The sequence below is a fragment of the Artemia franciscana genome, chromosome 2, assembly GCF_032884065.1.
Source record: "Artemia franciscana chromosome 2, ASM3288406v1, whole genome shotgun sequence".
Lineage (NCBI taxonomy): Eukaryota > Metazoa > Arthropoda > Branchiopoda > Anostraca > Artemiidae > Artemia > Artemia franciscana.
Window position 1 is genome coordinate 42,813,709 of NC_088864.1, and position 21,730 is coordinate 42,835,438.

The 21,730-nt window shown below is 37.0% G+C and overlaps 1 protein-coding gene across 1 annotated transcript in view; it reads left to right on the forward strand.

The window, feature by feature from the left end:
• LOC136042002 (isobutyryl-CoA dehydrogenase, mitochondrial-like) overlaps window positions 1–19,450 on the forward strand; it is a 46,951-nt gene extending 27,501 nt beyond the window's left edge. Inside the window, exons 7-8 of the mRNA XM_065726838.1 lie at window positions 10,261–10,413; window positions 19,187–19,450. Of these exons, the coding sequence (XP_065582910.1) occupies window positions 10,261–10,413; window positions 19,187–19,342 (309 nt within the window). The 3' untranslated portion in view covers window positions 19,343–19,450. The remainder of the gene's footprint in view (window positions 1–10,260; window positions 10,414–19,186) is intronic.
• Window positions 19,451–21,730: the final 2,280 nt, after the last annotated feature.

Here is a 21,730-nt window from a genome sequence, read left to right on the forward strand (position 1 = left end):
TAAAATTAAAACACCTGTATACCAATGGCATTTACATAGATCCGTCGAGAAAAAAAAACTTGTAGAAATACGAATTTTAAGTTTTCTTATAATTAATTATATGACAAAATTATATGCATAGTTCATTGCTTGAAAAAATTTGAATCATAGGGTATGGTAGTTTACAGTGTTTTGTTGTTCCCATACACTCCCATATATTTCTTATAATTTTCCTTTTTTTATTTGTTGATTTCTTGTGTTTTATTTTACCACACTGCAAAAATTCCGAGTCAAAGAGAAAAACTTGATCAAAGGGGTAACCCCCCAGCCTTGGTAACGCCATACCCCCAGTCACGATGCCCAGGGTGGCTTGCCCCTGTCGCCCCACCCTTTGAACGGCTTTGCCTCGAACGAAGTCCTAGTCTAGAAAGATAGTTCAGAATTAATGTTAGTAAAAGTGAGGATGGCGAACCAATGAGAAACTAAAAAGAAAATAACTGAAAAATAAATAAAACACTATTAATATTAAACAGAATTTGAGCAATTAGAAAGAGCTGCGTGAAAGTAATTGAATTAAATGCTTAAAAATAGAATGTAGTAGTAGTAGTAGTAGACAGGTTTAATAGCAAAAACGTGACAGCTATCGCTGATGTGTGTTTCTTTACAACATATTCAAAATCAAACTACACTTGTAAATATAAATCAAAGTATAAATATTAACTCTTATCGTACATTTTGACGAAAACCGGGACGAAAGAATTACCATATCGGTTTGTTCTTGCTTTAACGGGAACTAACTTATCTTGCTTTCTCGTTCTTGATGGTAGACGTTGATCAGGTAAAATGTCACGGTGCTGAGATTTAGAAAGCAAGAACTTTCCAAAACTCATTATCAGAGTTTCGTACCGGTTTTGGAGTGACGGCAGTCCTAGCACTTCTAGAGCCTTTTCTTAGGGGATGTCACGGCGGCCCAAGATGATCGATACCGCTCGCTTCTGAACCGATTCAAGCTCCTGACAAAGATACACTGTTCTAAGTGCTGAGGGCACTCATATTCCAGAATGGGGCGGACCTACGCTATGTATGCATACTTAATACTCTCTGTGTTCGCACTGAACCTACGCATACCGCTTAAAGTCTGTAGACTAGCGTTTGCACTTTTAACCACGTTTTCAATATGTGCGGCAAAGCTGCAGTCATTAGAGAAAGTAACTCCAAGGATCTTGATACTGTTTGTTAGAAGGAATGGAACATTTGGCTCCATAACATCACTTTTTAGTGGGTTAAAGCGCACTTCAATTAGTCTTCATTTAGTCTTGCAAGTTCGAACACCTCTTTCGATCTATTGGATTTTAAAGCCTGTTTTGGACTTGTATTAATTCAGTGCTATGAACTCGAATTAATTCAGTGACCGCAGGTAATTCAGTTGTTATTTCATAATATTTGCTATGGCTCAACTTGACCTAGATTCAGAGTGAATATATTTTTTTTGGGATTTTAAGCCTGCATTAATTCAGTGGTTTAAACTCTGATTATTTCAGTGACCATAGATAATTTTGATTTCATATAATTAAGAAGCGTGCTGGGAACAAGCAGAAGAGGGGAATGAGCCTCCCGCAAGCAACGTATTGTACCTGCCGGTATTAAGTTACCCGTAAATTGCGGGGAATAGTTGAGGAGTTCCTTACACTTCCCTTGTTCCTTCATTCATTGTGAATCATCCCTGTGAGATAATTTATTCTGAATTAACTGACGCTTGATTACGAGCTTGGCTCGCCCCTGCACTGATTTTCGGACTGGTTACTGCGGCCTGATTAGCAGCGATAATGAATAAAAATAATGTCATTTAGAATGCGGTATTAAACTTTGTGTCGAGGTCAATGCTCGCTGTCATAAAACACCAGCTGATTTTAAGCCGTGCTGTGGAATTCTTCAGTGGAGATGACATCCTAAGTGCAAAAGAACTATTGCTGTTAAAATCTGGTCTACCAGACCCCTTTCGCAAGTCTCTGAAAGATGATGAAAATGTTTTGGATATAGCCAAATTCTTTGTCAAGTCAGCAAAGGAAAATCGTGCCTTGCCTACCTTCGTTATTTTTGAACCTACAGAAGTCCCGGCTTGTGTGGAGGAGATACATGCATATATAACTACTAAAGTAAACGACATGTGTCGTCGTTCTGGCGGCTTTATGGAACGTATTAACAAAGGTGAGTTCCACGGTTCTACCCATACCAGCCCCTCTAGTGAACTTTACGCTCCACAAAAGCTATCATACTCCGTCGTTATAAAAAAGCCTCCACCCTTGAAAACACCACTGGAACGAAAGAACTTTATCGAATCTGCATGTGGCGAAGCTTTAGACGCCACCAAAGTTGAACTAAGGCCTGGAAGGAACGGTTGGCGCATGGCTGTAGCTCACAAGGCTACGGCGAGAAAAATAGCGCTAGCGATCAAAAATAAAAATTCAGAATCCAATGCCAAAGTAAAAACCTCTTTATACATAGGACTGATTAAAGGGATACCTGAACCCCTTGACGCAGAGATAATTCAAAGTCTAGTTTCTGGATGTGAGAAAGCCGAACAATGTGGAAAATCACGCGCATTCAAGCTTTATTTTCCAAGTCGTGAATACCTTGATACTGCCGTAAAACTGTCAATGAAAGTGGGCTTTGAAAGTTTCAGAATTCAAGAATTCGTCTTTCTTCCGAAACGTTGCTACAACTGCCATGAATCTGGCCATATAGCGGTCCAGTATAAAAACATATCGAAGTGTGCCCGTTGTGCTCAAAATAACTATGGTGCCACGATAGAAAATCCTTGCCAGAATGCGATGCGGTGCCTAAGCTATACAAGCACCCGACACACATGCTACCACGCTAGCTGCCCATCTAACAAGTCAGTGAAGTTAATGACCTCAAACGCCCAAAATGAATGCATTTTATATTGACAAGCGTTTCGTCTCGTGGAATATGAATGGTAGTCTTAGTACCAAAATTACCTTGCTTGAACAGCTCTGCCACACCGAAGAAATTATTTGTCTCCAAGAACAGTTTCTGTCAAACGACACTAGAAATATATTGGATGCCTTACCCTCACACATGGTCCATTTTGTACCAGCGAAAAAAACCCTAAGAAACGAGGGTGCCCCTCGGGTGGACTTGCTACGCTAATAAGTGGGCATATTAACACCGAATTGTTCGCTGGTTCCGACCATTTCTTAGCAGTTAGAGTTGGCGAGACTGTTATAATAAATATGTACCTGCCCACCGACTACAGAGACGATTGCTCCGAAATGAAGTTTGCTCTAGCCTGCAAAGAACTGTGGAAATGTATGAATAAAATTAGTGCTTCTCGTCTCCTTTGGATGATATTCGGGGACTTTAATTGTGATATATCCAAAAGTGAAAGCTCCCGTTCAGTTCTTCTGCTTAGTCTGATTCCAAATGAAAGTGCTCTTGTACCGAAAGCGGGTTACTTCACGTACATTCACCCTACCGGATCAGTTTCTAACCTTGATCATGTCCTTGTATCTAGTAGTATTTTTAGTAGCTCATTAACAGTAGATGTGCTCCGTGAATTTTTTGTTTCTCACCATTTACCGCTGTCGTTCCGAATCAGTGCACCATTTTATCGAATGCGCGCAAATCGACCTTTAAAATGGAGAACAATCATTGAATGGAGTAAAACCGATTTGACTCAGTATCAGTACTCGCTTGATAATCTACTTTCGAAGATAAAAATACCTTTTGACTTGCTCCAAACATCAGTACCTATTCCCACGTCTGAAATTCGTCTAAAACTAAATATGTACTCGTCACTTATTTCGCTTGCGCTACTACAAGCGGAATCGCACTTTGTCCCTCGATCCAGAGTCCATGCCGGGTCACAAGTTAAGGGCTGGTCCGGGAACCCGTCCCTTGTTGAAGCCTGCCAGAAGGCCAAATTTTGGCTAGGCATATGGATAGAATGCGGGGGACCAAAGAACGGCATAGTGGACCAAATACGGATTTCCACAAAGCGCTATTTTTCCAAAGAACTGCAAAAACATAGAGCCGCTATTCGTTCTGATTTTTCAGAAAAGATAATGAGTAGTCCGACGCTTCTGTGGAAAAGTTTGACCCGCAACCAGAGTGAAAGAAACGCTCCGTCAGCTCATATCTCTGCTGAGGCCTGGCAACATCATTTTTTGAAAGAGTTTTCAGAACCTGATTCTAAAGTAGAATATCCCCTTAAGTGTGATCTCAATCGGATACTGTCAAAAAAGACTGTATATGGTTTCAGGCAGTGAAAAAAGACCATGTTTATTGTTTCCCTGTCTGATATTATGAATTCTGTGCAAAAAATTAAGAAACCTTTTTCGAGGGGGTACAGATAATACTTGTGCTAAACACATTCTTCTTGGAAGTCCCCTGTTATTTTGTCACCTTGATCTCATGTTCCAAATAGAGTTCACAACTGGAATAGTTCCTCGTTCTCTTCTGGTCGTCTTACTCCTGTTCCAAAAAAAAAAATCGCTGAATGAGTGTTCTTCATATCGCCCTATTACAGTTGCTACTACTTTCTGCAAGATTTTTGAAACACTCGTAATGCTAGAACTTACAGATAAATGCTACATGCCGCCATATCAGTTTGGCTTCCAAAAAGGCCTAGGGTGTGCCCATGCACTTACTGCACTATCGTCAATACTTATAGATGCTGATAAGTCTGGTGATTCGCTCGTCCTAGGGAGTCATGATATAAGCCATGCTTTCGGACTCTCTGATTCACGCTCAAATTCTCCTTGAGCTATATAAACGGGGAGTTGACACGTCTTGCTGTTGTAATCAGGCTACCTGATGGGACCATAACACGTTTCGTTATTCCAGTCCGTCCAGGCGTCAGACAGGGTGCCCTTACCTCTCAAGTTGCCTTTAATAACTGTATCCTGAACGCTCAATCCAGCGCAGTTCCTTCGTGTATTTTAAAAGGGATTGATGTGCCACTTATCGCTTATGCAGATGATATTTTAACCCCAGTCGAACAGTACAGTCGTTCGAAAGAAATTTTACCATTTTAAGTAAAGAATATGCTAAGATTAACCTTACATTCAATAGAGAAAAATCGGACGTGGTTCTGTTCAACTGGGTTGAAACTCGAGCAGGATTTACTATTAATCTCGACGGCGCGCCAGTTTCCCCAAAATCACAAATGAAATATTTAGAGCTTCCCATCGGTGACACTCTTAAAGCAACTAGAAGGCTCTTGATCCTTCATTTCCAACGTTGAACAGCAACTGCATACGGAAGCTTGGTAGCAAACAAACTTCGACTCAACCGCAAACTGCTAGTGAAACTTTACAATGCTTCTGCACTCCTGAATTTCCTATATCTTGCACCTTTTTGGCTTACGTTTACGATAACCGTGACGAAGGAGCTTCGGCGAATCTATTTCCGGTATGCCAAATACCTGCTTGCCCTTCCACCATGGTCAAGCAACTCCTGGGTCATTAAAAGATACGGCATCATAGAACCGAATGCTTGTATCAGAAAAAACATAGAAGCTTATAATAGTAGAATTGGTCGGCAACCATGGAGCGCTATTTTGATTCAATGAATGTTTTGCTTTTGTATGTTGTGAGTGTTTTTAAGTAAAGGTGAAGTGTTGCAAAGTTTTTTGTTTAGTTTTTTAGGTTCTTTTCTTTTTCCTCTTTTCTTTTATTCACATTTTACTCCGTTTTTCATGTGTATTATAAAGGGTTATAAATAAATTCAATTCAATTAATCTCAAGATTTAGCTCCGCGCACTCTTTTTGAAAACACTGAAAAAATCTGAACTGTACTTTAGCGTCACAACTCCGTTTTGTACTAAATATTTCAGGATAAATGACAGGTCATCCACGAACTTGTAGCGGTCGTCATAGTCAGCTATGAGGAAGTTAATTACAGACAAGAATACAATAGCTGCAAGCTTAGTGCCTTGAGGGGCTCCTCAGGTGGATGAGGACCATTCGGAATTACTGTCACCTTCGTAGAGAGCAAACACAAGATTCATCCTCTGACTGAGAAAGTCCAACACGAGCGTAAGAGTCTTTTTCTTAGCCCCCATTAGTCTGAGATTAAGGGCAGCTACAATATGATTGATTAAATCAAATGCCTTTTGGAAATCTATTGCACCAAGGTCTACAAAACTGTGACCTTTTTCCACCCACTTGAGACTATCGTATATCCGCACTAGGTACACTGAGGTATTACAGTCTTTCAGTCCGCCGTATTGTCTCTGGTCGATAGATCCCTTGATTTGATCAAGTAAGACCGTCATGATAAAGGTCTCGACCACTTTTGCCAGGCATGTTGTTTACGAAATAGGTCTAAGTTCGTCACAGCTCTTGGGGTTGGTAACCTTCGGAATTATTCTAACGTAAGCTTTCTTCCAAACAGCTGGAAAGATCACTATACGAAAGCAAAGGTTTATCAGCACTGAGAGTGGTTTCGCAATGAAAGGAGCGTATTCTCGAATCAGTTTGGGTGGAAGTTCGTCTGGATAAGCTGAACAGTTTACTTTCACCTTCATCGGGGTCTTATAGGTTGTCATCTCATCGAAAACAATTTCACCTTCTTCTGTACAGGAGTCAAGTATTTCTGACTTCTTAGCTCGTGTTGGAGAAAGAAATGAGGTCCAGATGCGGGTGAAATATTGATTAACCTCATCAGCAGTTGTGTATGTTCCGTCAGGGTGGCTTATTTTTATGCTGTTATGAATGGGTTTGCCAGTGATTTGCTTGGCCGCTCTGTGCCATTTCCTGGGATTAGTTTGCCTAAGACTGTCCGAAAATTTCTCTCGCCCGTAATCTTCCTTCGCACTTCTCGTGAAAGGGGTAATGTGATTTCGCAATTTTTTCGCGTTTTGCGAATCTCCTTCTTGGAAAAGCTTGCACTTTTTTCGGATTAGTTTCTTGATTTGGGGGGTTATCCAGGGTTTATCACTTTCACATCTAGTGAAAGTCTTCTGGAAAAAACTCAAGGTATTTGCATGGAGAACTTCGTTGAACAGTTGACATTTTTTATCGAGTCTTTCGTCTCCATAGACTTCTGGAAAAGGGTAAGTAGCTATCCATCGACCATAGGTGCAAATCGCTGAATCAGTAAGTGGACGGTACTTGACACGCTTAATTTTAGGCTTGAGTATTGAAGCGGCAGCTGACCTGAGTACAACGTTGTGATCAGAACAGGCAAGTGACCCAAGGGATTCAGGGGTTTGGTAATATGTCTCACAGTTGGTCAGGATTAAATCAAGTATGCTGCCGGATTCATGTGCTGGGAAATTTACAACCTGCTTGAGGGAAAGGCATGATGCTAGCCAGCTTTTCTTGGTTTTGTTAAAGTCCCAAGCCAGAACAATTGTAGGGTTTCCATAAAAAGCAAGAAGGTGTTCGACAGTCTTTTGGAGGTATGTGATAAGATCACGGCGGTTTTTAGCTCTTTCAGGGTAGGAGATTGAAGCAAAGATGATGCATGAGTAAGCACGCGGCATGGCTGATGGTTTGCACCAAACCCACACAGCCTCATGTTCAGTGCTTTCGAGTTCACGTAGCTCCTTCATAGGGATATCTTCACGTAAGTAAAGGGCTACTCCACCGCCTAGTCTCTGGTCGCCAATAGCTTGTCTTGTTCTGAGATATAGGGCATAGCCGATGAGCTTTCCTGTCACTTTAGTCAGGTTCCCAGTTTCTGTTATGGCTGCGACAGAAACATTGTTCTGCCGTAATACTACATCGATCTCATCTATTTTATTGCAAAGAGAACGCGCGTTACAAAGCAGGAATGCGGGAAAACGCTTCTTTGCATTGTATGCGACGGGAGACAGAGTTGATGAGGGTAGCCTAGAGCTTTCAGGGCGTGGGTCTGCGTCATATCTTGAGAGGGAGGGTAGAGGTTTCGGGTTCAAAATTTTTACTTCTATGTAGAACCTGTCTTTTTGTTATTGGTAATTTGGTGTTCTGGCAGAGACAATTGTTTCAATCGCTTTACTGGGGTGCTCTCTTTGTCTAGTTTTAACTCTTATTCCAGCTCTTTTCCCGCGCTTTCTTCTTCTTTTCTGTCCGTACACAGTAACGCGTCCTGGCGGAGCCTTCAGCAGTCCAAGTTCGTTTAAACGAATGAAGGTGGATGGCGCTAGTGGTGAAAATGGATAGGGTCTAATTTTAATGAGCATTTTCATCAAACTGCTGATACCTGCTTGGTTGGTCATCAAACCAATTACTAGTCCGTGAGCAACTGCATTCAGCATTATATGAATTTCTTAGGGTGTTTGATTTTGATCTCACACATATATAGGGCTAAACTTTCCAGATGGTCTAGAGCCTCAACGGCGTGAGCGCCATCTAGATTAATGTATGGATGTTGTATATAGATGTCGTGCCGCCACCAAGCAAGGTGAATAAAGGTCAAATAAAGTGATCTTCTCGTATTTAATTTTTATGAAAATATCACTAAGCAAGGTCAGGAACATTAAGTCTTCGTCACTTACACCACCACTACAGGAAACTCGAAAAAAGCTAAAACTGGGATGACAAGGGTCAGTCATTTCGTAGCGCTCACAGCGCCATCCCAAAAAGATGGCGCTGTGATTTGAAGTATCTTGTTTAATTGTTAAGTTTTTTTCGTGCAAAGGGATGTAAAGACGAGGTTTTTGCTTGGAGTATTTCGGAATTTAGAATATTTGAGAGTATTTTTGGAAGGAAGGGAATTTTATGGCAAATACAGGGATTTTGAAATGATTGAAAAAGGAATTCTCTAAATTTAATGTGATTTTAGTTTCACCTTGGAAGAGGTACTATAACGGAAGAGTAACGTCAAAGAAAATGGCTCAACATTTTTTAGAACTTTTAATTGGTTGTTGAATATCCTATAATTATTTCTGTTTAGTTAATACTGCTTAAACTTTAGGATTTTCGAAAAGGTACTACTCTTTAATTTTGTTATTTTTAAGTGTAGATGCTGCAGAAATAAACTTAATAGTTTTGTATTTCAAAGATACTATTTAAATATACTATTTAAAAGAAAATATACTATTTCATAGGTACTAATGAGAGGAGAGGAAGCGGGATTAAAAAAAGGTAAAGTCCTAAGTATGCGTCAGTTTTGAATTATCTCTGTCTATTCAATTCAGTTTGGCTTATGCTTTTAACTATAATGATTATGGCCTGTATAGAAGGGGCAAAACGTTGTTTTTAAAGTCATGGTGTACTGTTGAATGGCCTGTGTTCACGCTTAAATTCGGATTTATGCAGAATAGGCCAAAGAGTAGGTGCAATTTATAGTAAGTTGGCCATACTTTTCGTAACAGGCTTCAAACAGTACTTGCTATTCAGTTTGTTATCTCTGATTACCAGTGATTTCATATTTTTGTGGATCGTTTATAGCTTACAGATACTGTTAGTTTGCTTGGAACTCAAAATAGTCGTCAAGCTGCTTTTGCACACCTCGTAGGGATTTTTTTTTAAACATGCATTTTACGTGCCCATATTCACTGATAACACCATCTCTTCAAAAGTCGCAGAAATAGGACAATGAAGAATTGTTTTAAAAGTATTTATTTATGAAATCATTGATGCCGATTCTTCGTCTCTCATGGCACACTACCCTTCCCCCTTTTCTACAGCGTTATAAATTATCCTATTCCTCCCAAAAAATGTGCAGGAAGTTTCCCCCAAACGAAAAATTGCAGGCACCCATTACAATGTAGTTCCATTACAAACCTACGCAAAGCAGTTCCTTGAGCAAGATTTCAGAACATTTCACTTTCTTTAAAGTTGAAAAAACTTGGTTCTACATTTTATAACGAACAAGATTTGTCTTATAACAGAACTGATGCATATCGCTCTTAGGATATTCCCATTTCTTCTCTTTATGTTTTTCTTATAGTTTAATTCTAGCATCTAGCGTATTTTTTCTGCTCTTCGTTGTCACTTGTTTCAAATCAATCTGTAATAAAAAGCCCAATCCTTTTTACAACCCCAACTTTAATATTGAATTGGGAAGAACTTAAAGTTTAGTTAATATTAAACTAGTTTAGAACCTCCTTAAAAACAGGAAATGGTTGGCATTTTGACGCCAGCGTTGAAAACCTCACTGTTTCTTTTTGTAAAAGAGTCGGAACAAGTCAACCTTCCTTTCCAACCTTCTAGTGGATCAAGCAGAGTTATTTTGATTTGGTAAATGTTTTTTATTAGAGGAGAAGCAGTGTAAAGGGTCGAGGAGAAGCAAATATAAGGTTTATTTTGTCTCAACTTTTTTTTGCAGCACAACCAGTTCGAGGTTGCAAGAATGGCAACTGATCTCGTAGCTTCAAGACTTTTAATCCGAAATGCAGCCTTGGCCTTGGATACAAATCATCCAGATCTTGTTACTTTATGTTCAATGGCCAAATTCAGTGCTACTGAAAAATGTTTTGAGGTAAATAAAAGTGGGGTTTATCTTACATATTATTTTAGCTCATAAAAGACAGCGTTGGGCTTGTTGTCTATGCACAGAAGACGGATGGATGCATTCTTTGCTGCATTTTTGATGTATTCTGTTGCTTTTTATTTTTTGGCTTGAGAATTTATTTCATGCATGACATCATCTCTGGGCACTGAATTAAAGTACCACTTTCGTTATGTATCCATTCACTATTCACCTATGTTATTTTCTTTTTTTGTATTCAGAAATCTCTAGCTTATATCATAGTTTATGGGGGATTTTCTCTTCTATTTTATATAATTCCTTTGCCGTTACATAAACAGGCTCTATGCCAAAGATAATTCTCTAAAGTCAATTTTGTTTTCTGCTCAGCGCCATGGGCTGTTTGGAGACTATTTGGGCACTTTACTTTTAATTATCTTTTGAAAACAATTAGATGCAAGTAGTAAATTTTTAAAAGATCCCGCTCTTAAGCCTTGTGCGAAAATTCTCATCTTTTATATCAGAGACTTAATACTATGCCAGAGCAAATAATGGATATCCAAACTGCTAGCCAGTTTCTAGGAAATTTTCATCGGGCTTAGAGTTGTCTTGCCTGGGATGGGGACTAGGGCTCATCATTTCTGCTTATCTCAAGTCCAAGTGTACTAACAGTAAATATTGACGTCTTTTTAAAACTCCTTTGCTTTCATATTTTTTTTGTGGTTGGGGAGGACTGAGTCGTGGAGTCCCTTGCGTCTATGGGAGTTCTTGAAACAAGTTCCAAATCAAATGTTGGCCCATAGCTAAAGTTGTCTACAAGTTAAACAAGAAGTCATCAAGATTAAGCAGAATTTAGTTCTATTTTCGACTTGAGATCAGCAAGATTAAACGTTTTTACTGCTATCAATGCGATAAAGCCATATGGAATGTGGCGTTATTGCTTAGTATTGTTTATTGACTATATATGAATAAATATCTGTCTATATGTCTATTTGAAATCCGTTGTTGTAAATGTATCCGAAAATTTTAGTTTTGATTTCATCTCAATCCCGACCACCTCAATGTTGTAATTTTTCATTTTTAAAGTAAAATAGTCCCATTTTAGCTTTAAACTCTGAAGGAGAAATTTAGTTTGACCTAAAACAGTAAAACTGTTTTTTTTGAAATATAGTTAGTACACAGATTAAACGCTATTCAAAAACGGAATTGCAAATGTTGACTTTGATACGTATATCACCCGGGCCCCGGCACTCGGGGGCTTATTAGCATAATCTTATAAATTCAGGCGTGAATTCAGTTCCTACATCCAGTTAATACATCAAACAATCATCCATTTTATAGGATTTTGTCTTCTTCTCTGACTTGTTGTGATTCTCACTGTTGCTTCTCTTCTAATTGTAGGATTCATTTAAACGGAGTATTTATATCTATATTCTTTGGTTTTAAGTCACGAGTTGTCAAAAAAGGAACTTCAATCGAGTTAAGAGGTTCTGGTGTGAATTCAGTTCCTCCTTCCCGTCAATGCAAAGAATGCAATGCATCAAAGAATCATCCATTTTATAGGATTTGTTTTCTTTTTGGACTCGTTGTGATTTTCACTGTTGTTTCTTCTAACAGCAGATTTGATTTATGATTCGATGTATTCGTTGTGATGCTGGTTGTCAAATGTCTTCCAGTCGCAGATCTTGTTTGCACTTAATTTTCCTGCATCATTACCTCCAACTTTTTTTCCATGTCTTTTACTTTAGCTGCTCAGACCCATTTAAAATGTGTAAAGTTACATAACGTTATAGATACGAAAAACTTCTTTCCCAGTTTTTCCCCCATCGTCGTATTTTTGCTTTAATTGCATTATATAATTGATCAATAGGAATGTTTATGTTCATTTAATTTTGCATGTGTCATATGTACTAAATCTTAATTTCTCCTCCCTGTTTATCAATCGTAGACTCACACATGCTAAATTGACACGTTCCTTCACTCCATTGCTCTGCTTGGGAATAAGGGATCACGGTTCGATTCCCATCGCAGCAAGGCGACAAGCTTGCTTACTTGTCCCTGTAAAAACATCCAGCAACTGAAACGTCGACCGGACATCCTATGCGACAGCAATAGCTCTGGAGGTTTTTTTATCCTTTGCCGCTTTTATCGTTACATTGCAATTTTTCTTTGTCTTCTAACCGCTCAAACACGTGAACCTAACATGTTCCTTCATTCTATTAATAAAAAAAAGTTTTTCGGGGGAGGGGGGAGTAAAGAGTGAAGCTGAGACTTAAAACGAACAAAGATTATTGTTTCACATTCTATCTTTCACATATCGATCAAGCTAGAGGAAATAAACGACTTTTTGCAGTGTAAAAATGAAGCATTTTAGGATTATTGCTTTGTTGTTTTTTTTTCGTTTAATTGAGTATCACTCCTGCTCAATGAGCTCAGTCTAATGATTGGATCTCGTTTTTGCTCTGAAAGGGACATTTCATTATTAGTTTGTAGACTGTTCAATGAATTTGCGATTATCAAAATAATGTTTATTTTTATGCTTATGTTTTAAGGCAATTTCAATTGTCTATTGAAAGTAATTGATGTCACAGCTGGTGTAAGACTATGAAAGAGTTATAAATTAGTTGGTTGTTATCAGGTTACGCACTTACTTTTGACTCCTAAATCAGTATTTTGTTTTTATTCTTGGTTTTGTGTTTTCAGTAAAGTGCTAATTTTCTATAATCATACAGACATGGGGAAATATCATCAGCTGGTTTATTTGCACTATTTTTATCAATATATGTATGAAATGAACAAAACAATTTTTTTTCAACTGAAAGTAAGGAGCAACATTAAACCTTAAAACGAACAGAAGCTATTACGCATATGAGGCGATTGCCTCCTCCTCTGTACCTTGCTCTTTACACTAATAATATCCAATTATTTAAGAATGACTCCTGATGCACATTAGCTTACATAATTAGCTTTTTTCAAATTCAAACACTTTAGATAGTTCACTTGCAGAGGGTGGAATTTGCAAAAAGCACATAGATATGAGCAGTGTCTTTTAAATGAACCATTAAACATCTTTCTGTAGTCTTCTGGTAACCCGCTATCCATGGTTGAAAAAGAACAAAAAGGAAACACATCAGTGCTACCCATGCAAAAAAGGGATTTTCTTTATTATTCAAGGTGGAGGACTGTAATTCTCCTATACCAGGTTTTCAACCATGGTCATTCCAATGGTGCAATTTTCATTTTGCTTTGACGCCATTTCCGAGGGGTTTCACCAGGGCCGTATCAAGAATTTTTCTTCGGGGGATGTTTTACATAAAGAATTTTTTCGGTTGGAGGGAGGGTTCTACACAATAACTCAAAAAACGCAAAAACTTTGTTTATATCCACTTTCATTACGTTTTTACGAGTCAGACAAACATTTCGGGGGCAGGGGTTCAAACCCCCTAGCCCCCCTCCCGGGGGGTACAGCCTTGGGTTTCACTCGTTTCAGACTTTTTTGATATCACCATAAATTTCTTTTTCGCAATAAACTTCTACTTTTAAGACAAATCGAAATAGTCAGATGGTAATTTTTTTCTCATCAGGTAATTTTGTTCAAAACGTGTTTTTCAACTTTTGGTTACTATGAGCTGTGTTTCGCCTTCGCTCTTTACTAGATCGAACCTCGCTGTAGTAACACACTGCATGGCTGACGCAGGGACCTTGTTAGTCAATAAGCGTCGTTAATCCGATTACTACTACTACATCCACATTTGCTCGCTTATAAAGATAAGGTATATACTAGCTTGTTCGTCTCACGCTGAAAATCCCCCCAGAAAAATACTCCTTCCTGAAAATCCACCAACTCCCACCCAAAATCCCCCCAGAAAACTCACCCTCGGACGATTCTCCCCCTGAAAAACCTTTCTGTGGGAAATTCCTTCCTCCCCTACGGAAAATACCTCCTCCCCATGGTTAGATTTCCTCTCCCTCTGCTAAAAATTCCTCTTCTTTTGGGTTTAACTCCTCAAACGAGAAAACTCTTTCCCTCTGCGGAAAATTCCCTCACCTAAGGAGTTTCCCCTGCAATTGCCTTTTTATTGAAGAATGGAGTCCATAAATTGAAAAGTACGATAATGCACTGAATTACTAAACACGAATATTGATTTTTTTATTTTTTTTTTATTTTAACGTAATGCTTTTCACTATAGAGTTAATCCCAGACTGAATAAATAAGTCATTTTTCCATCATTTATGCAAATTACCTAATCAATTTATTTTTATTGCATAAAGTGGTGTGGTAGCTAATTGCTATGTTTTCAGGACAAAGCTTCAATTAGCGACCTCTCTAGGGGGCTTAGTTATCAAGATCAATCAAGAATTTGGGGGTTGACAAATAAGAAAAGTTGATATTTGCCAATGAATGGAGTGAAAGCAAGTTTGTTTTTAGGAATGGATCACATCTTGATGGAAGAAAAAAAAAACCTGGTTATCCTTGATAACCAGGATACACTTACACCCTTATGATCTATTTCAAGTAATTTTATCAAACGAGCCAAATTTTATCAAACGAGCCAAATTTTGTACGCAGGAATATTTTTTCAAGGGGTAACCGTCTAGGGAGGGAATCATCCGGAGGGGGGGGAACTTTAGCCATAAAAGTGTTAAATCACTAACAACTACGAAAAATCTTTAAAAGTCGAATTCAAAGTATTTTCTTTGGGTAGGGGAGTGGGGAATTATCTGGATACTATAAATACATTAACAGCTTAGAGATTTTCGTTGAAAGTCAAAGTCGAAACCGCGTTTTTTCTCTGGGCTTACCGGTGACAATCGTTCAAGATTTCTAATTACGTTTGAAAAATAGAGTGGGTTATTAGCTGGGACCCCGTAAATATACAAACATGTTAAATGGATGGTAAGTTGAAGGAAACCAGAGGCATAGATTACTATGGGGCAGCTGCCCCTCACAGACCTTGGTTTGTCCCCCCAGCCCCCACTTTGACCAGACGCCTCAACTTTGACCAAATGCTTCTATAAAACACTGAAAGGTACCTTTTCTTGGCTTGTGTGTCGATCAAGGCGGTTGACAGCACAGAAATTCCCAACGTGGCAAGATCGGTCAAATTATAATTCCTCCTGATTTTCATTATTTTCGAGCAGGTAGACTAAAATATTCTTAGGGTCTAAGCTTTCCTGTACTTAAATTAGACAATTCCGGTCCGACTAATAGAAAAAACGGAATTCGTATTTCCTGATGATGTAAGTCTCATCAAAACTGAATATCTCTATATCAGGCCCAAATTGAAAGAAATTAAATGGTTTTTATGGCACTTGGTATTTACCAAGTGACATAGAGCGATCGCAAATTCTGTCGGTCCCGGTTTTGCTAGTTTAGGTTCTTCCAGATAAGTTAGGTTAATTCGGAAAGAAAAAATAGAAAAAAAAGGTATTTTTAACTTACGAACGGGTGATCGGATCTTAATGAAATTTGATATTTTGAAGGATATCGTGTCTCAGAGATCTTATTTTAAATCCCGACCGGATCCGGTGACATTGGGGGGAGTTGGAGGGAGAAACCTAAAATCTTGTAAAACGCTTAGAGTGAGGGATCGGGATGAAACTTGGTGGGAAAAATAAGCACAAGTCCTAGATACGTGATTGATATAACCGGAACGGATCTGCTCTCTTTGGGAGAGTTGGGGGGAGGGCTAATTTTGAAAAAATGAGGAATTTTGAACTTAAGAAGGAGTGATCAGATCTTAATGAAATTTCACATTTAGAAGGACCTCGTAACTCAGATCTCTTATTTTAAATCCCGACCGGGTCGAGTGTCCTTGGGGGGAGTTGGGGGGACTAGAAATCTTGGAAAACGCTTACGGTGGAGAGATCGGGATGAAACTTGATGGGAAGAATAAGCACAAGTTATAGATACGTGATTAACATAATTAGAACGGATCCGATTTCTTTGGGGGAGTTGGGGGGGGGGGGTATTAATTCGGAAAAGTTAAAAAAATTGAAGTATTTTAAAGTTAAGAACGGGTGACCGGATCTTAATGAAATTTGATATTTAGAAGGAAGTCATGTCTCAGAGCTCATATTTTAAATCCCGACTAGATCTGGTGATATTGGGAGGAGTTGGAGGGGGAAACTGGAAATCTTGGAGAACTCTTAGAGTGGAGAGACCAGGATGAAACTTGGTGGGTAGAATAAGCAAATGTCATAGATACGTGATTGATGTAACCGGACTGGATCCGCTTTCTTTGGGGAAGTTAGGGGGGTCTAGTGCTTTGACGAGTTTGGTGCTTCTGGATGTGCTAGGACGATGAGAATTGGTAGGCGTGTCGGGGAACCGCACAAATTGACTTGATAAAGTCGTTTTCCCCAATTCGACTATCTGGGTGCTGAAGGGAGAGGAAAATTTAGAAAAAAGAGGTATATTTAACTTACGTTTTTTTGGTTTTTAGAAGGACCTCGTGTCTCAGAGCTCTTATTTTAGATCCCGACCGGCATTAAGCCTCTGATTTTCCTTTTAAATCAGTCTGTTGATTCTTAGAATTTTGCTAGTTGTACTGCCATATGAGCTCTTGGCTCTTGTTCTAAGATATCATTGAAATATAATTTTCTCTCATTTATTTAAATCTATTATTTAAGTTCTACAAGCTATATCTAGGCCGCCAACATAATTCTAGATAGTTTGGCCACACAAACTAAAATCGTATATAAAGGGCGAGATAGGGCAAGTCTTTTATGTACCACATCCCCATAAGGAAAGAGTTCGAGAAAGATATGCAAATTAAATCCATTTTAATATGGACCCCCATACTCCAATACTTCCCCCGCTTAAAGTTCCGTTCCGATAATTCCCCCTTCTTCCAGGAAAATGTTTCCCACTTGTGAAACAACGACAGTATTTTTAAATTGGAGAATTGTTAGGTTGTTACCAAATTTACGAAACTGTTGAATACCAAATTCAAAGAAATTATTGAAAAATAAATTTTACAATTTCGGAAGTGTGTTAGATCTCTGAATACATAATTAACTAACTCATTAATTAAACATCCGGAACATGTCAGTAAGTTGACGGGACGGGACTGTCACTTGTTTTTGTTGAGAAGTCAGTTTGTGCTAAATGTATTAAGGACGTCTTGGGGGGGGGGGATTTTAAGCCTAAAACCTTCGGAAGAGTATACTCAATAACTTCTTAAAGTCTTTTGACGATCAGATGATGTGTCCGTCGAATTTTATGATTTTGACCTCCCACAGCAGAATGATAGCTGTTACTCAAGGCCTTGAAATCTTCAAAAGTGGAAAAATTCATTGACACTTTTAGGAAGACACAAATGAACACGAACATGTTTTTCATATATATATTGGTTGTTTTATGTGTATGTACTCTATGAGTTTTTACCTCGTCCTCGCGAAGATGGTGTTGTATTTACTGTTTAGAATATTACAACTTTCTCAGAGCTGTACAAATTTCAATTCAAAAATTGATTGCTGACAAGTATAGGAATGCTTCTTACCATGAACAGCAGAAAATAAGGCGACGTATTGTCTTTTATCGCAGCTGGGAGTTTCAGTTCTATTTGAATTGTCTTATCTGAAATAGCTTGTGACTAACTGTAGAAAGAAACAAAAAAATAAATAAAGAAATGCATGAAAATCATGTTAAAAAAGATAAGGGATATATGAAAGTATCGGGGATTTTTTTTTTATGACCTATTGCTGTAATCCTCGCAGTCCATGTTCCATTGATGAAAGAAAAAATTATCTCCTAATCTTATTTTGAATGCTACTTAACAAAATAAGATGTTTATAAATAGAAACTCAAGGTTAGGCTAACAGTTTTAAAATACATTGTGAAGTTATGCGGTTAAATTTTAGTCAACGCAAAACGCTGTAAGACATGGTTTGGCAACTATTCAAATAATAGTTCTTCTTTGTTTTTGTTTTTTACTCTGATCGTTATCAGCTCTGGTTATGCTTGTTCTAGAAAGTAATCTGTCGCAAAATGCATGGTTTCCATGTAATTTTGTGAATTTAATGTCTATTAAAATTGTTTTTGACATAAAAAAGGTACAAGGGTCATCACGACTTGAACTTCCAGGTTCCTGGTAGGTTTTTTCTGTGTACCATTAATCATATCGATTCGTGCCTAATGTCATTCCAATGGATTATTCTACTTTGTTCTGTCTGATTTCAAGGGGCGTCGTTTGAAAAAAAACTATTATATATCCCATGCCCCTTGACTATCTGCATATGGAGCCTTCTTGCCCCCCCACCCCCAATAAAAATGCTGGAGATTCGCCCCTGCTGATGTATCTTTATGTTTCACTTTAAGATTTACTCTTGCTTAGGTTCATACTGAATAGATGCCGTAGGCTATGATTTGATTTATGGACGCTGTATGGTTTCAGTAAAACTAGAATTCCTCAAATTACACCTTTAAAAAATTAAACATAATAATGCTACGAGTTCTAAAATGACAAAATCTTATCCTACAAAAACTACCTAAACATATCTTTTACATTTTTGTGGGTGATCTGCCTAAATTCTTGAAAAGAAGCTGAAGAGGACATATTAAGTGGGATATGGGCATATCATGAACTTGAAAAGACAGTTTGACAATATATAGTAACCTCATTAGCAATGTATTTGGAGAAGCTAGCTATAGAAGACTCAGAATGATCAATTCAGGTGTCAAGAATCATCGGTGTTGTGCGAGATGATTTCCATTGAAGTACAAGTATTTTTTGTTATTATGTGGCTCTCCTTTTTAATTTTTTGTTATTACCTTTCTTAGATTGTCAACAAGGCATTGCAGATGCATGGAGGCTATGGATATCTGAAAGATTATGCTGTTCAACAGTATTTAAGAGACATTCGTGTCCACCAAATATTAGAAGGAACTAACGAAGTAATGCAACTTATTATCTCTAGAGATGTGCTCAAAATTTAATTGTTATTTATTTTAGTTATTGTGATATTTTAGAAGAAGAACAAAGGAATTGTTATATATCTATCATCATTAGTCATTAAATTTTAATATACTCCTATAATGAACGTACTTTTTTCTTTTTTACTAGAAGAATCATTTTTAACGGTGTTGTTAATTGCAAAACGTCATTCACAGTTAACGAATCAAAAAAAAAAAAAAAAAAAAAAAAATCATAGCCAAAAATCCTGTCAGTCATGAATCACCGTTATATTTATACGTATATAAACTGTTTCTTTTCATAATTTGTGGTTGCATCCAACTACAAAATAACTAGTTGTAGTTTTATTTGACAATTAACACTTTAAAGGTAATGCATCAAACTGTTCATGGCAGTGGGCGGTAAGTATAGATCGTCCTGAGCAAGTTTAGCCAAAATCGAAAAAAATGCACTTTGAATGCAATGCAAACATAAAAGATAAAAACTACTAGCATAAAAACAAATTTTTGCAATTTAGAAAATGGAGAGAACAACATCGCAAAGCAATACATGGCACCATTGAATCCAATTTGTCACTTCAGAATTAAAGATGGTATTTGTACTTCAGAATTGAAAGCTTATTCTTCTATCTATGCAAATGAGGATTTTCTGTTTTTCTTGAAAAGTGGGACAACGGAAAAATTCTTTTTTATTATTCTTTAAAAATAATAGTTCCAGGGGTGATCAAAGGAAACTAATGCTCAACAACGTTGGAGCGAGACTGGTTCAAAGAAACGTTTGCTCACAGTATTTCGTTATTTTTTTTTTAGTAATTGTTATGTTTCACAAGAAAAAAGAAGGAAATGTTAATTATATATATATATATATATATATATATATATATATATATATATATATATATATATATATATATATATATATATATATATATATTATATATATATATATATATATATATTATATATATATATATATATATATATATATATATATATATATATATATATATATATATATATATATATATATATATATATATACATACATATATGTATATATATACATATATATGTATAATATATGTATATGTATAATATATACATATATTATATATTATATATATATATATATATATATATATATATATATATATATATATATATATATATATATATATATATATATATATATATATATATATATATATATATATATATATATATATATATATATATATATAATTAGATGAATCAAATACAAGATTGTGTAGATTATATCTTTTCATCAAAATATCTCGGGGGGGGGGGGGGTTCAGCCACATAGAAGCAGTAGTCTACCATGAATAATTTCTATAACTAAGAGAGGATTGAAAACATGTGTAATTTGGCTGAAATAAGCTGGAAGAACAAGAGGTATGTTAATTTTACGGAGAAAGGAACAGCAGAGCTTAAAATCAATCGGCTATGAAAGGAGGAATTTTAGTTTTTTTTTTTCGAATGAAAAAAAAAATCTCATAGGATACTTTTATGTTGGAGGGAAGTGGCAATGAATATCTAGGAGCGGCCTTGAATCTCTATTCCACCTATGACTCACTCAAGAATTGTTAATACCATAAGCAATAAAAAAGTCGTATTGAATTTTACTATTTCTTAAGAAAGGGGGCTTACTGATCTTATGCGAACATATCAAGAAAAAAAAGTAATTAAAGTCATAGTTATTAATCAAAACTTAACAAAGATTTAGAATAGACAAAACTCTATCAGAATCCCAAATTTTATATAATACTCAGTATGTATTTTAAACGCAAGACCTCTAGGGAGGGGGTTCAGCTCCCCAGGCCCGTGCCCCTTCTTGGGTATACCCCTGGGAAAAAGCCTCTTATGTCGGAGATGATAATTTATTTTAAAAGACGGAAATTTATTTAGAAAAGCAAGTACACTATGTGAGCCATTCAAACCATTGTTTTGCAAAAGTTGAGATTTGATATAAATTGTTAGATTTGAGAAGATGGTTACCCTCCTCATATTTTGGGCAAACGTTGGCAGGGTACTAAGTGAATGAAAATAGAATAATTTTTGTTTTTTCAAATGAAACTAAACAGCGATATTAAAACTTAAAACGAGCAAAAATTTTCCGTATTTAACGGGGGCTGGTCCTCTCTTAACCCAGCGCTCTTTACTCTAAATTTTTATTTTTTTGTCCCTAATAATTTAAGAATGGTAATGAAAGCTCGAACACAAAGGCATTTGGAATGGGACAAACTGTATTTTTCACAATGCTCCAAAAATAGAGTTTATTCATATCCATTTGCTTTAAACAATAAACAAAAAATCCCAAATCCCACAAAAATTTAATTTATAATGTTGATCCTCCTTAGCTTTTTTTTTAAATATACCAAAATCTTACCTTTA